This window comes from Capricornis sumatraensis, chromosome 20 (genome assembly GCF_032405125.1).
Source record: "Capricornis sumatraensis isolate serow.1 chromosome 20, serow.2, whole genome shotgun sequence".
Lineage (NCBI taxonomy): Eukaryota > Metazoa > Chordata > Mammalia > Artiodactyla > Bovidae > Capricornis > Capricornis sumatraensis.
Genome location: NC_091088.1, coordinates 8,750,104 through 8,766,230, shown reverse-complemented (window position 1 = coordinate 8,766,230; position 16,127 = coordinate 8,750,104). Strand labels below are relative to the sequence as shown.

Sequence of the window (16,127 nt, the reverse complement as noted above, 5' to 3'; positions counted from 1 at the left end):
CAGTAATGAGGAAACAAAATACTGTATTAGCGATAATTTTAAAGCAAGATTATATGATGAAGACGAAGTAAGTAAGAGGAAGTGTGGATGAGTTAGCCCTGCTCGTGACTGTGGCTAATTCCACTGTCTTACATAAAGAAATCCTTTTCTAAGATATATTCCGTATATATTATGTATTATCAAATGGCATTTCCAATGAAGAGTTGATGCGACATGAGGGAGAGATTGATTTCCTTTGAGAGAATTAACAGTGTTTCTTAAACCTGTGAAATTTACTTTGGATACCCTGAGGATGACCATACAAGAAAGGCTAATTTGAGTTGAGAGCAGATTGTGTACTGTCCTGAATTTTATGCTAATAATAGCATCATTCCCAGGATAATGCATTTTCTCTTAGGGATATTATCCCAAGAGCAACTGATCAACTAGTTTTGTTTAACTGCAATGATATTTGGAACAACATAGACTGCGTTACGTGACTTTCATGTCTTCCTTTCCCACTCAGATTTGGTTCAAAAACCACACAGCAAGATAGACGACTGGGGTTCAGCTCCTCCTTAGAAGACTAAACCCATGGCTAGAACCAGCCTTGGCCTTATACTCAAGGTGAGAACCCACCAGTCCAAATGCAGTTCACCAGTGGAATCAATTGAGAGAGGAATCAATTCTGCATGTTGTACCCAAATTCACCACAGAGAATCCTTAGCTTTGGAGCCAATTACAGCTTGTTCTTTGTAACCGAGGGTAAACAATAGGTGGCTGGGACAGACAGGTTCTGAGCAAGCAAGTCTTTGGACTTTTTGGTCCTGCTGCTCTGAGCAGGGCAACAATCTCCTCTTCTGTCATCTCAGGGGGATTCAGAGGGAGTAAGAGGTTAGCACTAACTTCTCAAGTTTGAGTTTCCAGCTTGAATGCAAAAATGTCCTAAAACCCTCCCTTTTGTCCCTGAGTTCTCTTTTAGAATACTTACCAAAAGAAGCCACACAAGACCAGACAGCCATCCCAAGATCTTAATCAAACATTCTAGTTCAAGCTTTCTAGAGGAACCTTGATACTGCCACCAGGGAAACACTAGCCAAACAGGCATTCGGAATTGAGAATTCAAGTAAGTTTGATGTCTATGGCAGCAAATATCCCTTCTGTTAAATGATGTTACCCCCTGAGTGGTTGCTGGAAAACTGTACCTAACCTAGATTATCACAGTAATCAAGGACAAAAGCATGGGATGGTAAACATCTGGCATTGCAAGTCACACTCCTGAAAAAGGAAGAATTTTCTAATTAAATTGTCAGTGATGCATCTATTCAGAACTAGCAGCAGAAGAACTACAGATAATGTAAAAGATAATGCCTATTTTGAGAACACTCTGTTAGGCTCTCTAAAGCTTGGCACTGTTGTCATTTTGGGCCAGATATTTCTTTCTTGGGAGGGGCAGTCTGTCCTGGCATAATGTTCTTCAACGTTCCTGGCCTCTACCAATGAGATATCCTGCAGACTTCTCCTTTCCCCATTCTTAACAACCCCCCCCCCAGAAGTCTACAGGCACAGTCAAACTGGGGAACAAAATCACCCTCATGAGTACCTTCTTCGACCTAAATTATGGGGAAAGTGGTTCATATATGTTCAATGTTTGTGAAAAGGAAGCACGTTCTTAGGTCTATCAGCAGAATGACTCTCAAAAACACTTATGTTTATTAACCCTTACTCAGATTTATACACGTTTACAAGATATGTATTCCTGTGCACACACTGATAAAGAGGAAAAAAATGTCAGCCTGGTCAGGAAACCCTGCTCCCTGGTCCATCGCTGTAATCGGAGGGTGGTCCTAGAGCATATGCCTTTTCAGCCAAGTTTCAATTCATCTAAGGTTGACTGCTGAAAGTGCTATGACCTAAATCTATGTTTGTATGTATATATATACACATACATACATGTACACATACAAACATACTGAACACATGAACCAGGGTAATTAATTTCATACACATATCTCCTGAGATTTGCGCACACATAACAGGCCTTATTTCTTGCCTTATGATGTCCACATCTCTGTTTTTCTCACAGAGATGTGGTTTCAGGACTCAAGATCTCTGTACACTGGGCAGAGGAGAAGCGAGTCTGTGGATTCCTTACTAGATGGCCCAAATGTGAGACCCAGTCCGACAGTTCAGCAGCCTGAAATTGACCTGTGGCCTCTCCCAGGCCAATCTCATCATCTTCCTTCCTCCAGTTCTTTCAGCAGGAACCAATCATTTCTACCCATTTTTCTCCCTTCCTACATGTCCCTAGTGTGATCCAAGGTCAAAGTGTCATCATGCAGCCTGTGAAGCTGTGCAGGGAGAACTCTCTCCACGCTAACATCTGGGAATGATGTGCCTGTACCACTGACTATGGGAGGTGACCCAGATACTTAGGATCCTTTCTGGTCTCAATACCAAGAAGAACACCAGGACCACCAAGAACAGACTGATATGGGAATGCTACAGTTGGAAGACTATTCTCAGCCTCAACCTGAGCACACACAAAAAAACAACCGCCACAGGATCTGGGCCAGGTGGACATATCTTTCATTCTGCAGCGGTGGGATGAGTGCTGCCAGGCTGACTGTAGAGTGGAATCCTCAAAAGGGAACCATCGAAACAGGCTGATGGCCACAGCACACGCGAGCTCGAGAATCATCTCATATCCTCACCCAGTCTCACCAGCAATATACAGAAACCTCAAGAAGACTTTAGGTCAACTCCTGCCATCCACAAATTGTCAGCAAAAGATACAAATTTTTTGAATCCTCATTCACAGGAAGAGGACCCTCCAAGGACTCCAGCTGTGCCTCAGGGAGTAAGATTTCAGGCTCTTCTGAACACATTGCAAAGTTCACCAGGGCCTGAGCTTCTGGAGGAAGATGGCATTCTGAGTCTGATCCAGGCCTCCTTTCTTTTGATGCAGATCAGAATTTAAAGAACAGTGATCATGGAAGCCATCCTGCCAGGGACAAGGTTAAAGCGAGGAAAGGAAAAACCAAGTGGAAACCCAAATGGAGGTTATCTTGTGGGCAGTGGTTATCTTCTGTACTCCACTAAGGATTCTTTCCAAGCTCCACTCTGCTGCTGGAAGCACCATAGGACACATCTGCTGAATTCTTGTGGAAAAATTTTACTGACAAGTATGACCTCTGTGATGACCACGTCCTCTACCACCTGGAAAATCCACAAAGGGTAGCCTAACTCAGGCGAGAACAGGTCTCTGAGGGACATCAGAACTTTTCTCCTTCCTGGCAACATGGGAAGGCAAACTTGAAATCTGTTATGTAAAAAATGAAGGGATGCTGTACTTCCTGATGGAGTTCATAAAACTGAACTTTTCCCCAAAGCTCCAAGGGTTTAAATTAGGAACCAGACACTACTTCAGTATCCATCATTAAAGGAACGATTAAATGGATTAGGACAAATCCTTCAATACTGAGTAGTCTTCACTCAGAAGTGTATTTTTATTTAAAACATACAAAAAATTGTAAGAATTTGTAACAGCAACACCGTATCATCACCAAACATAATCTAATGATGTTAATACTTCCACTTTTTAGGGTTTTTAATACATTTGCATATATGATTATATATGTCCATAAAATTTTTCCTCAGATAAACTTTGTATGTTTATCAAAACTTGGTAAACCATTCTCACTGTCCATCTTCTCCCTTCTTTTGAAAAGGTAACTTCTAAAAATAGATTTTGGTATATGTGGGTCTACCTTGGTAATAAAAATGTCTTTAAAAAGTATTACTTCAAAAAAAATTACTTCTTTATTTCATCAATCTGTTTTCTGTTTTGTCATATCTGCTTTACTTTCCATATGAAGGTATTGAAAGATCAATACATATACATCTAGTTTTACAGATACCAGTTTTGCACAAATAATAGTTGTGAGGTGGACATCCTTCTGGTATTTGGGTGTGCTACATGCAAGAGTTCTCTAGGTGTTCATACTGAAGCACAAGTGCCAGAATATTCCAGCACCAAGATTTATGGCCAAATTACACTCAGCACAAGTAATTTTTCCTAATATAAGCTGTATCTTCATTAACCACTTAAGGAATTAAAACTCACATGCATATGTACAGGTATTTGTGGCACAAATCTACCCAAAAAATCTGATATAATTATTTGACAGTGTTGATACCATGCCCAGTTTGATTTTTAGATTGTTCCACCAGATGATTCTCATGCAGCCAAAGCTGAGAGCTCCCAGTATCTTTCCTGTACTTCAACCATATGTAGACAGTTCTTCAACTTATGAAAACAAGTCTGATGACTTGAGAAGGGAAGACTATACATTTGTATCTGTAATCCTCTTCACTTACATGAACATCTGTATCTCCACGTTTATAGGTACTGCTCTTCAGTTCAGTTCAGTCGCTCAGTCGTGTCCGACTCTTTGCGACCCCATGAATCGCAGCACGCCAGGCCTCCCTGTCCATCACCATCTTCCAGAGTTCACTCAGACTCACGTCCATCAAGTCCGTGATGCCATCCAGCCATCTCATCCTCGGTCGTCCCCTTCTCCTCCTGCCCCCAATCTCTCCCAGCACCAGAGTCTTTTCCAATGAGTCAACTCTTCGCATGAGGTGACCAAAGTACTGGAGTTTCAGCTTCAGCATCATTCCTTACAAAGAAATCCCAGGGCTGATCTCCTTCAGAATGGACTGGGTAGATCTCCTTGCAGTCCAAGGGACCCTCAAGAGTCTCCTCCAACACCACAGTTCAAACGCATCAATTCTTCGGCGCTCAGCCTCCTTCACAGTCCAACTCTCACATCCATACATGACCACTGGAAAAACCACAGCCTTGACTAGACAGGCCCTAGTCGGCAAAGTAATGTCTCTGCTTTTGAATATGCTATCTAGGTTGGTCATAACTTTTCTTCCAAGAAGTAAGCGTCTTTTAATTTCATGGCTGCAGTCACCATCTGCAGTGATTTTGAAGCCCCACCAAAATAAAGTCTGACACTGTTTCTACTGTTTCCCCATCTATTTCCCATGAACTGATGGGACCAGATGCCATGATCTTCATTTTCTGAATGTTGAGCTTTAGCCAACTTTTTCACTTTCATCAAGAGGCTTTTTAGCTCCTCTTCACTTTCTGCCATACGGATGGTATCATCTGCATATCTGAGGTTATTGATATTTCTCCTGGCAATCTTGATTCCAGCTTGTGTTTCTTCCAGCCCAGCGTTTCTCATGATGTACTCTGCATAGAAGTTAAATAAGCAGGGTGACAATATACAGCCTGGACGTACTCCTTTTCCTATTTGGAACCAGTCTGTTGTTCCATGTCCAGTTCTAACTGTTGCTTCCTGACCTGCATACAGATTTCTCAAGAGGCAGGTTAGGTGGTCTGGGATTCCCATCTCTTTCAGAATTCTCCACAGTTGATTGTGATCCACACAGTCAAAGGCTTTGGCATAGTCAATATAGCAGAAATAGATGTTTTTCTGGAACTCTCTTGCTTTTTCCATGATCCAGCGGATGTTGCCAATTTGATCTCTGGTTCCTCTGCCTTTTCTAAAACCAGCTTGAACATCAGGGAGTTCACGGTTCACGTATTGCTGAAGTCTGGCTTGGAGAATTTTGAGCATGACTTTACTAGCGTGTGAGATGAGTGCAATTGTGCGGTAGTTTGAGTATTCTTTGGCATTGCCTTTCTTTGGAATTGGAATGAAAACTGACCTTTTCCAGTCCTGTGGCCACTGCTGAGTTTTCCAAACTTGCTGGCATATTGAGTGCAGCACTTTCACAGCATCATCTTTCAGGATTTGAAACAGCTCAACTGGAATTCCATCACCTCCACTAGCTTTGTTTGTAGTGATGCTTTCTAAGGCCCACTTGACTTCACATTCCAGGGTGTCTGGCTCTAGATGAGTGTAAATACATATCTATTGTTCACCTACACAGCCTCTATAGCTCCCCTCTATCCTCTATTTCTCTCTCTGTATCTACACATCTATCTATAGCCTCTGGATGGACACAGGATGACTTTCTCTAGAGAGAGAAAAAAGTAAATTTTCTCTTCTGAAGCAAGCAGTGAGGTTAAGTCCCTAGAGAAACATGTAGGGAACAGTGTCTGACCACGGGAGTCAGGCTGACCAGTTCAGAATCTCAAGTCTGATGTGCCTTTCATGAACTGGATGACCAGACATCCTATTTGATTGAGGTGATCTATGGATGTGGGCTGAGCTCAACCAGTGGAGGGGTTAAAAGTCATCATGGTCGAGGCCTCCACAGCCTGAAAACAGGGTTGAGAACATGGAGTCTGCAGGGTTTTGAACCTTGCAGGTGGCAAGTCCAGTGGACCTTGCTGGGTGCCCAGGACTAGAGTATCTGATCGCCCCGTCCCAGCAGTGCCTCCAGTAAAAGGCATCTGCTCTCTTCCAAGAGGCTCCTTGGGTCCCAAGAAGCTGGGCCCTTAGATCTCAGACCCCTCTGGGCTGAAAACCTTTGGACCGAGGGGCTTCTGAGAAAGGCTGCCCACAATGAAAGAGACTCTTGGAGGAAACCCTCCCTCTTCGGCTGTTGGGAGCAGTAGCAGCCACCTTTCAACCACAAGGGGAGTGGCTGACAGGACAAGCTAAGGATGGCAGGGCAGAAAACTAGAACCTTAAAGCCCCCTAACTCAAGACTTGTTATATATACAAAATATAAATTCCCTTACTTGCTGAAGTTCTTTAGAGTTAGGTTTTCTGTTACATGTAATAAACACCTGGCTTTTGATAAGCCAGGTGGGGTTATGACTTCAGCAAACAGCATTAGTCCAAAAGCAAGAGAGGATGAGAATAAAGCAAACAGCAGCACAAACTTTTAAAGCTGCAACCACTTACATGGAATAGGGACAGAGGAAAACAATACCAGGAATATTTCTTCACTGCTGCAGAGAAAGAGAAGACAGAATGTTTCTGCCACTATGGAAGCTGTGGAGGTTACTTAAGGCTGGAATAAGGAACCTCAAAAGCTGGAATAAGAGAAAGCCAGGGGGGAATAATGAGAAAGGCCCAGAACTCAAGAGCTTAATTAAATGAGTTAAGAAATAAAGTCTCCCAGAACACAAGCAGAAAGCAAAGCCAAACTTATGAAGTCGAGGAAAGAAAAAGAATAAGAATCTAGCAGCTTAAGGCAAAAGTATCTCAGTATTAAGATTTAAAACAGCTGGTCTTTGGAACAGATACAGGTATAGTTCAATGCCATTAACTATTAAAATCCAACTCATTTTCCTTGCTTAGTTTTGTGCTCCCAAAAATACTTCTGATAATTTGTTTCCCCACATATATACCAGCCCAAGAGATGAAATGATCTGAGAAATTACAAAACCAGGTATTAGAAAATTACTGGTTTATAATGAGCACTAGAAGCTGGCGTGTGTTTTGGCTTAAACATGTCTTCTGGCAGTACGGGTATAATAAATCAGACCCTTTTGCACATGACTGACAAAACTGGGATCTCTAGCTCTGTAAAGCCAATAGGCTGTAGTAACTACTAAGGTACAGACATGGTGGATGACATGTCCATTTCACATCTAAAGCAATGATTTTCAACCACCCTAGTGTCACATCACAATAGAAAAACACATTTTAAACAAACATCCACCACCAACCCCTCCCAAGCCCCATTTAAGAATCACTACCATAGCGTCTTCCCTGGTGACCCAATGGTTAAGACTCATGTTTCCACTGTAGGGGGCTAGGGTTCCCTAGTAGGGAAACTAAGACTAAGATCCTGCCTGCCACAAAATGTGGCCCCAAAAAAGTCACTGCTATAGTGAGCAAATGGGTGTACTTTTTTTTTTTTTTTTTATATTTATTTATGCACTTATTTGGGCTTCCCTTGTGGCTCAGCTGGTAAAGAATCCGCCTACAATGCGGGTGACCTGGATTCAATCCCTGGGTTGGAAAGATCCCCTGGAGAAAGGAAACACTACCCACTCCAATATTCTGGCCTGGAGAATTCCATGGATAGTCTGTGTGGTCGCAAAGAGTCAGACAAAACTGAGTGACTTTCACTTCACACGCACTTACTTATTTGGCTGTACCCACGTCTTAGTTGCAGCATGCAGGATCTTTGATCTTTGTTGCAATGTGAAATCTTTTAGCTTTTTCGTGGGTTTTGTCATTTAGTTTAGCTATGGCATGCAAACTCTTAGTTGCAGCACGCATTGACAGTGCAGAGCCCTAGCCACTGGACCACCAGGGAAATCCTTGCACTTATGTTGTACCATTCCAATAAGCGGAGGAGGAGGAAAAGGTTAAATGCTTTGATTTAGGCCAGGTTCTGCAAGAAGCAGACTCTTTCCAGAAGAAAAGAGTGTGAGTGCAACTGATGATTCCAGATGCACTAGGAGAGAAGCGGGGATGTAAAGTAAGAGCAGGAGGCCTATGAAGGTGCAGTCATCCCACTGTGAGCAACTATGCTTTCTTCTACTGGCGGCCTCCAACAGATGGCATGGAGACCACCATCCCATCCAAGGAGTAACTCAAATATTCAGTTGTCATCTCTCTGGTCAGCAAGGAAGCTGAGTATGCATGCTCTGATTCACATTCACCACTGGGTAAAAGCTGCTTTCAGGGGCATTAACTCCACAGCACTTCACACAAAGAGAGAGCCTCCGACAGGTGCTGGCAGGAAGACTCCTGCTGTTGGCATGTGCTGGACTGGTGAGCGCTCAGGCATCTGGGACAGGTACTGACATCTTCTGTTGTACAACGGATAGTTCCTCATTGACTTCTCTCCCCTTTGGCTCTCAGCAGTTCACCTGCTCATGCCATCTTTCACAGTCCTTGACACAGATCTTCTCTTTGCTCCATTCAGAAGAAATACCTTCTTTCTAATGGCCTATCAGTTCTAAATGGAACCTCTTATTGGTTCTAATTACTAAGACTCAAAAATGTCAGTTCCTTTATAGCTTTTATACCTAAAAGGTTTTATGAATACAACCAAAGAAAACACTTTGTGGAGACTCAAATACAAAGTTCTATTTATTTTCAACAATGGAATCAACACAACAAAGAGGAACTAATCCTCTTATTTTTAAATCTAACACAATTCTTAGCACAAAACGATCTTCAGTAAATAAAAACACATTACTAGTGAACAAGTAAGACTTTTCTTGAGACTCTCTTGTAGTGTGTGTCTGAAACAAAACTGTATGATAGGTAAAGAAACACATGCTAGAGACTTCACTGACACAGACTCGAAGAAAAGAACAGCCAAGGAACAGGGTTCCCAAATATTAAGCTGGCAAAAGAAACACGGGCTTTTCAAAGCAGCCCAGAAATCAGAGCTCACTGAGGGATACAAGAGTTTGGGACAGTCCATGTTCAAGGCCTTGTAATTAAATTTTTCTGTATTTCTAGATTCTTGATTTGGAATCTATCACAATCTAGAGGAGCTTCTGCCAAAAGACAGGAGGCTCTTTATTCACGGTCTCACAAGGCCCATCTAATTTTCCTTCTTTGACTTCATGACTAGCTCCTATCACCAATATAGCAGGGATTCCACTCCAGAAAACGATCACTACTATGTAAACCAATCTCTCCTTTCTCGATTTTCCTTTCATAAATACACTGATACTGCCAGGAAGAGCTCGAAACATATCCCATTTCTTTTATTTCCATCCTCTTACACAACTCTGCATGGCGTGCTGCAGTCCATGGGGTTGCAAGGAGTCGGACACAACTGAGCGACTGAACTGAACACAACTCTGCTTGGGTACAAGATCTAGTACTCACAGTGCAACAAAATTGGTCAAAAGATTAGTGTCGGTTCCAATGCAAAAATTTCTGAAGTCCAATGGTCACACAAAAAAATTTAATGTCTTATCTGCCCAACTTTTTTTTCCATTATCTTGCCAATTATTTCTTTCGGAATTCAATCCTCCGAGCTACATTCTGAGCACCAAATTTTTTGACCAATGCATCTCGAGTAGCCTCATCATCTTTTTGCAAATCTAAGTCATCCTGTCGGGACCAAATGGGATACCCATCAGCCCTCTGACCAGACTCTAAAAAGGAGGAAGTAGCCTCCAGCTCACCACTATTTTTTAGGAAGGCCTGTGTAACTGTTGATAGATCCAAGTTAAACTTTTCCATCAACTGCCGGATGATCTTAATGGCAGCTCCCACCTCTGGTGCAGAGACTTTTTCTTCTTCTTCTTCCTCATCAGGCTGTGTTTCTGAGTCTTCCTCAGGCGTGGGTGGATCATCATCACACATTGTTATGTGTATTTCAAAATCAGGACTCTCGTCCACCTAGACAAAGTGAAGAATAGAACCAGTTCATAACAACAAAGTCACACTTACTCTTAAAATATCTGGTCTCTCCCAACTACCACCTCCTCTCCCTTTCATTCCTTCCTTCAGCTCCTCTAATGTGTTATGTTCCTTCTTGCATTTAGTCACGCTAGATGTGTGTACACATGCATGTGTGTATATATACATACACACACATATATATATGCGCCTTAGCGTAACCAGGAATGTGAGTATAGGGTATATATGTGTCGATGTGAGCATGTGTAAACATATAAATACGTGTATGTATAATCATGGTATTCCAAAGAACATTAGAAGCTACACTGAATGTGAAAAATATATGCATATATAGGCACATATATATGAGTATACATGTATGCATTAGATTATCTATTAAAAATTTGACTTCCCTCTCAGGTTGTAAGCTCCATAAGGTCAGGAATTGTATTTTGCTTGTCACTACATCCTCAGTGCTTACCAATGCTTTCACATAATAAGCACTCAAAAAACACTGCTGTGTGAATATATTAGGGCCTCCACGCTCCACTACATTTAGGCACATTACAAAGAATGTTATGTGAGAAAAGACCCATGTAGGCCATGTTTGAGAGTTGTTGAAGTACCTGAAAGCTTGTGAAAAATGAACCAACTTTAAACTAAATGAATTTTAAACTATTTCGTGATTTAGACTAAGACCTAACCATTTTTCTTGGTGTTAGTAAGAAAAGTTAATTAACAAGATTCTTTTTCTAAGAGAAATATGCACATATAATTTGGATTTTTTTAAAATTATTTTATGGTTGCCTTCCCCTATTACTGTGATTAAATATGGGATTCCAACAAAGTATCAGAAATTAACTGAATATGCAGAGCTAAAAAAGCTCTAAGTATATAAAGAGCTAAAATTGCTTAATAAAAAAATTAACCTCCTTAAAAAATTACTTTTACCTGAGAAGCACAAAGTATTTTAAAAAGATAAATCCACAGTCTTAACTTAGAAAACCTTATAGATAAAAGTACTCAAAGTGAGATGCTTTGTACTGCTGAAAAATCATTCTCGCCTTTCTCCCTCTCCTTCAAGCCTCCTACCAAACTCTTAAAGCTACATACCTGGAACTTGGGTCGGTCCCACTTTCCATCTTCCTCCTCCATCTTGAACTCTCTTACTTTTATGGGCCTCAGGTGTATAAAAAGGACAGATGGGATGACCACTTTCAAAGGAGGAGAACAGACGTAGGGAAAAAATGATTTCTAATCAACATACCACAATCTCCTCAAATTCTCGGGAAGCTTCTACAAGCATCTTTTTGACTGCTGCTTCATTCTCCTTCATCTCTTCTTTTTCAAATTCTTCTTCAGGCAAGTCTGGAGTTCTCTTATTCTGTGGTTCTGTTAAAGAGAACAGCACTAGATTAGAATTAGCTCTGGGCCACAAGTTAGGCTGAACTTTTTTCCCTAACAGTTTTTGATCAGAGGGTGAGAAAAACATTAGACATGCATGTTCAGTAATTTCTAATTTTTCAGCTTGCTACTGAAAAGTTATACAATAAAAATAATGATAACTTTACTAAGTTCTCATGTATAAAATAAAAAATACTCTTCAAGCTTAATTCATTGTTTTGTTTTGTACTTATATAGATTTTGCAAAAAAAAAACAAAACTGCCATAAACTGGGTTTTCTGGGAATCAGATTCTGAGATGGAGATTAACGTGTCACGTGTTGATCAGGGAGTGCTTAGCGGGCAGAGAGAGAAGTTGAGCTGTGAAAGAGCTCCAACAAGGCCTCAACTGAAACCATGGAGAAGTATGGAGCTGGGAAGGCCCTTCAGAGTTGACCATATTGGGGAAAAGGGGTCAATAACACCACACAGATTAGTCACTGGACGATAGCATAAAATGACAGAACCCTGCCCAGCTGAAGATGGATCTGAGGGGTCTAGCACAATCCACTACATACCATCTACAGAAAGAAGAGCCTCATAAAGCTAAACACCTTCCTGTTCTCCTTTTACTCTGTTCTCTGCGGATTTAACTCTGCTGTTTTCCACTTAACAAAAACTGACTGTGGAGGGGGAACTCGAGGGAGTTTTGCAACGAAGCTGTTTCTGAATTCTGATTATGGTGATGGTTACACAAATCTATACATGTATTAAAACACCTAACTGGAAAACTTGTATGGCAATTCCTCAAAATATTAAACATATAATTACCATATGATCCACCTATTCCACTTTTGAAAATATAAAAAAATAAATAAATGAAATGAAAGCATGGTCTTAAACAGGTATTAGTACACCCATACCATAGCAGCATTATTCACAACAGCCACGATGTGGAAGCAACTTAAGTGTCTATCAATGGATGAATGGATATACAAAATGTGGTTGTAAAGTGGAACATTATCCAACCTTAAAAAGAACAAAACTCTCACACATGCTACAACATGGATAAGCCTTGAAAATAAGCCTTTCACTTATATTAAATGAAATAAGCCAGACACAAAAGGACAAATACATTATGACTGCACTTACATGAGGTACCTAGAGAGATCAAATTTATAAAGACAGAAAGTAGAATGGTGATTGCCAGGGGGAGGCAGGAATGGGGGGCTGGTGTTTACAGGGTATGAATTTCAGTTTGGGAAGATGAAAACATTCTAGAGATGGATGGTGGTGACGATTGCATCACAACATACTTAGTGCTACTGAACAGAGCACTTAAAAACTGCTAAAATGATAAGTTTTATCTAATATATATTTTACCACCATAAAAAAATTAAATACCTAACTGTACATCAAAATAAGTCAATTTTATTTTATATAAATTTTTTAAAAGAAGCCTTATATTTTAGAGATATATGCTGAAATAATTAACAGATAAAATATGACATTGCCTTGCTCTGATCTACTTTTCTAAAAAACACAACCCCACACACTATTTCCGTTTCCATGGGTCAGAAGCCCAGGTATGGCTTGTACCGGTCCACTGATCAGGGTCTAATTTACTTTTATTTTTTAATAACATTTCTGCATGTATTAGCCATTTATTTATTCCCTCTTCTGAAAACTTCCTGTTTCATTTCCTTTGCTCATTTTTCTACTAGTTTCTCTTTTACTTACTAACTTCAGCAAGCCCTCAAAGGGAAACACTAAGGAAACTTGCTTTGTTGCAAGGTATTGGGTATATTTTTCCAATCTGCCCTCTGACTTTATCACGAAAAGCTTCAAATTTTAAGTAATCAAATATATAAGTTTTTTTCTTCATCTTCCTGGCTTCAGAAATAACAACACACAGCTATTAAAAAGGCTATTCATCCACATTCTTTCCTAGTCCTTTTCGGATCTTAATTTTTATATTTAAATATCTGAACATGAAAACACTGCATAGGATGAGTCCAGTTAATTTCATCCCAAGTTCCGACTGGTCTACCAGTCATCTCTATGTCACTGATTTATATATAAATATATATATATATATGCTCTCCTTCACCCATACACATAGCCCTTTCCTCTCTCCAAGAATTCTCCCTCTTCCTTACTCCATCCCAGTCACACTGATCTCTGCACTTAATACCCCCAAAACCTGGAACATTCTTCATCAAATAACCACCTGTTTAGTTCCTTCACTTCCTTTGATCTCTGCTCAAGTATGAGCTTATGACAGCGAACTTCCCCTCTTACCCTGTAGAAAACAACCTCTTCTCCGGTCCTCACCCTTTTTATTTTTTTCTACAGCACTGGAGTTGGTAATGGACAGGGAAGCCTGGCCTGTTGCAGTTCATGCAGAGTGGGACACGGCTCAGCGACTCAACTGAACTGACAGCACTCATCGCTACCTAGCTAGCATTTTAAGCTCCATGACTACAGGGAGTTTTATATACTGTTACCACCCAGCAGGTAAGGGCCTGGCGCTCAAATACTTGTTGGATGAATCTCAAGTATCACTTTACCAAAAACAAAACTCCTAATAAGCATACTGAACAGGAGAAAATAGATTTTACCTCCCCAGACTTCAACTGTTATGCAGAATAGTCACACAAGGAAAGAGACGATAAGTGGAGCAAGCGTAACTCTAAACGAAAGTGTCAGACAGTTTAAGCTCAATATCGATTATGCAGAAGAGAAGATTCTCAACAGCTATGCCCTGTGTCCTAACCACGTCGGAAAACCAATACTCAGTCCAACTGCGTTAGAAACTCACCTCACCCGAGCGAAACTAGGAAGCGGCTCCCAATAGAACCTTCTATGAATATGCATTCATTTAAGCCAAGACATGAAAATAAAATGGACTAGAAGGCAATGGCACCCCACTCCAGTACTCTTGCCTGGAAAATCCCATGGACGGAGGAGCCTGGTGGGCTGCAGTCCATGGGGTCGCTAAGGGTCGGACACGACTGAGCGAATTCACTTTCACTTTTCACTTTGATGCATCGGAGAAGGAAATGTCAACCCACTCCAGTGTTCTTCCTGGAGAATCCCAGGGATGGGGGAGCCTGGTGGGCTGCCGTCTATGGGGTCGCACAGTCGGACACGGCTGAAGTGACTTACCAGCAGCAGCATGGCTTTAAAACTGGCTTATACCGAATCTACCTAAAGCCATGAGAAACACTGTTTAAAACGAGTCTGTGAAATATCTCTGAAAAGATACCCAAGATACAGGTTGTGTCTGGGGGAAAAAAACTGGATAGCTGGTGGGAAAAGAAAGGAGAAGGGGAAGAATTTTCCAGACTCTTTCTGCCTCTTTTGCATCTCGGGCCATGTCGTGTTAAAGAGAGATTTCAAAATGATGCTAACTTTACCCGAATGTTTAAAGACAGATTACAAAATGATGCAAACTTTAGCCGGACGGCAAAGGGGGTTAAGGAGAGGGGCTGGGCGATGCCCCTAAGACGCCCACATGGACTCCCCGCGGAAGGGGAGACGCCCCCGCCCCCAGAGCACACCGGTGACAGCGGAGCACCCGCGCGTCGGCGACCGCAGACCTCACCCCCGCTATCAGCAGCCTCCGGGTCTTGCTCAGCCTTCCTCTTGAGTTTCTGCGAGGAGGGGCTCACGGGGGCCTCCCCCAGCAGGTACTTGTGCTCCTGGCCCCGCAGGCGCTTCAGGTAGCGGTCCTTCATGGACTGCCAGGAGTGCTGGGTGAGCGAGCTCTTCTCCATCGCTTTCCACAAGGCGTTACCGGTGACGGAGCTGGCCGAGCGGGCATGTTCCTTCACGTAGGTTAAGATGGCCACGTCGTCCGCGTCCGTGAAGACCATCCGCCCCGCCGGCGACTGCGGCTCAGGCTCCGCCGCGGCGGCGGCGGCGGCGGCGCCCCGGGCCTGGACCCCGGGCTTCGTCTCTGGGGCCTGGTCGGCCGCCGGAGCCGGGCCCAGACGGTAGGCCTCCAGCTCGAGCTTCTCGTTGCGCTCCACGCAGTCCAGAATGTACTGCGTGGAGATGAAGTCGCCCGAGGCCTCGGCCGCCGCCTCCCCGGGCTGGGCCAACAGAACGGCCCCGGGCTCCTGAACGCGACACAGAGTGCCGCCGCCGTGCAGGATGAGCGTCGAGAGCCGGCGCTTTGCCGGGCTGGGACGCACGTAGAAGGACATGGAGCTGCCATCCTCCCTCACGAACAGAGTCGAGGAGTGAGTGGGTCCATTGGGGTCTTTGCCCAAATCCATCGCCTCCGCCATGGTTCTCCCTGGGAACCCGAAAAGGCTGGCCCCCTGCGAGCGCCCGACGAACAAGGAGCTGCAGGGATTCAGATAAAGATCCTGGGGACGCCGGCGCCAGGCCCGTAGTGCGCCTGCGCATTAGCTGCGCGCGAACAGTGCCCCGCCCCCTTTCCCCG

At 42.7% G+C, this 16,127-nt stretch overlaps 2 protein-coding genes across 2 annotated transcripts; one reads left to right on the top strand and one right to left on the bottom strand.

The window, feature by feature from the left end:
- Positions 1 to 2,067: 2,067 nt before the first annotated feature.
- Positions 2,068 to 2,649, top strand: DUXB (double homeobox B). The gene is given in 4 exon segments (XM_068992224.1): positions 2,068 to 2,148; positions 2,416 to 2,523; positions 2,526 to 2,599; positions 2,601 to 2,649. Coding segments are annotated over 4 exon segments (312 nt in total).
- A 6,426-nt stretch (positions 2,650 to 9,075) lies between these two features.
- On the bottom strand, positions 9,076 to 16,027 carry TERF2IP (TERF2 interacting protein). Its single transcript, XM_068992689.1, has 3 exons — positions 15,282 to 16,027; positions 11,560 to 11,684; positions 9,076 to 10,292 (listed from the first exon to the last, which is right to left on the bottom strand). Exons 1-3 carry the CDS (start codon positions 15,967 to 15,969, stop codon positions 9,897 to 9,899), a joined length of 1,209 nt encoding a protein of 402 aa, XP_068848790.1. The 5' UTR covers positions 15,970 to 16,027; the 3' UTR covers positions 9,076 to 9,896.
- Positions 16,028 to 16,127: the final 100 nt, after the last annotated feature.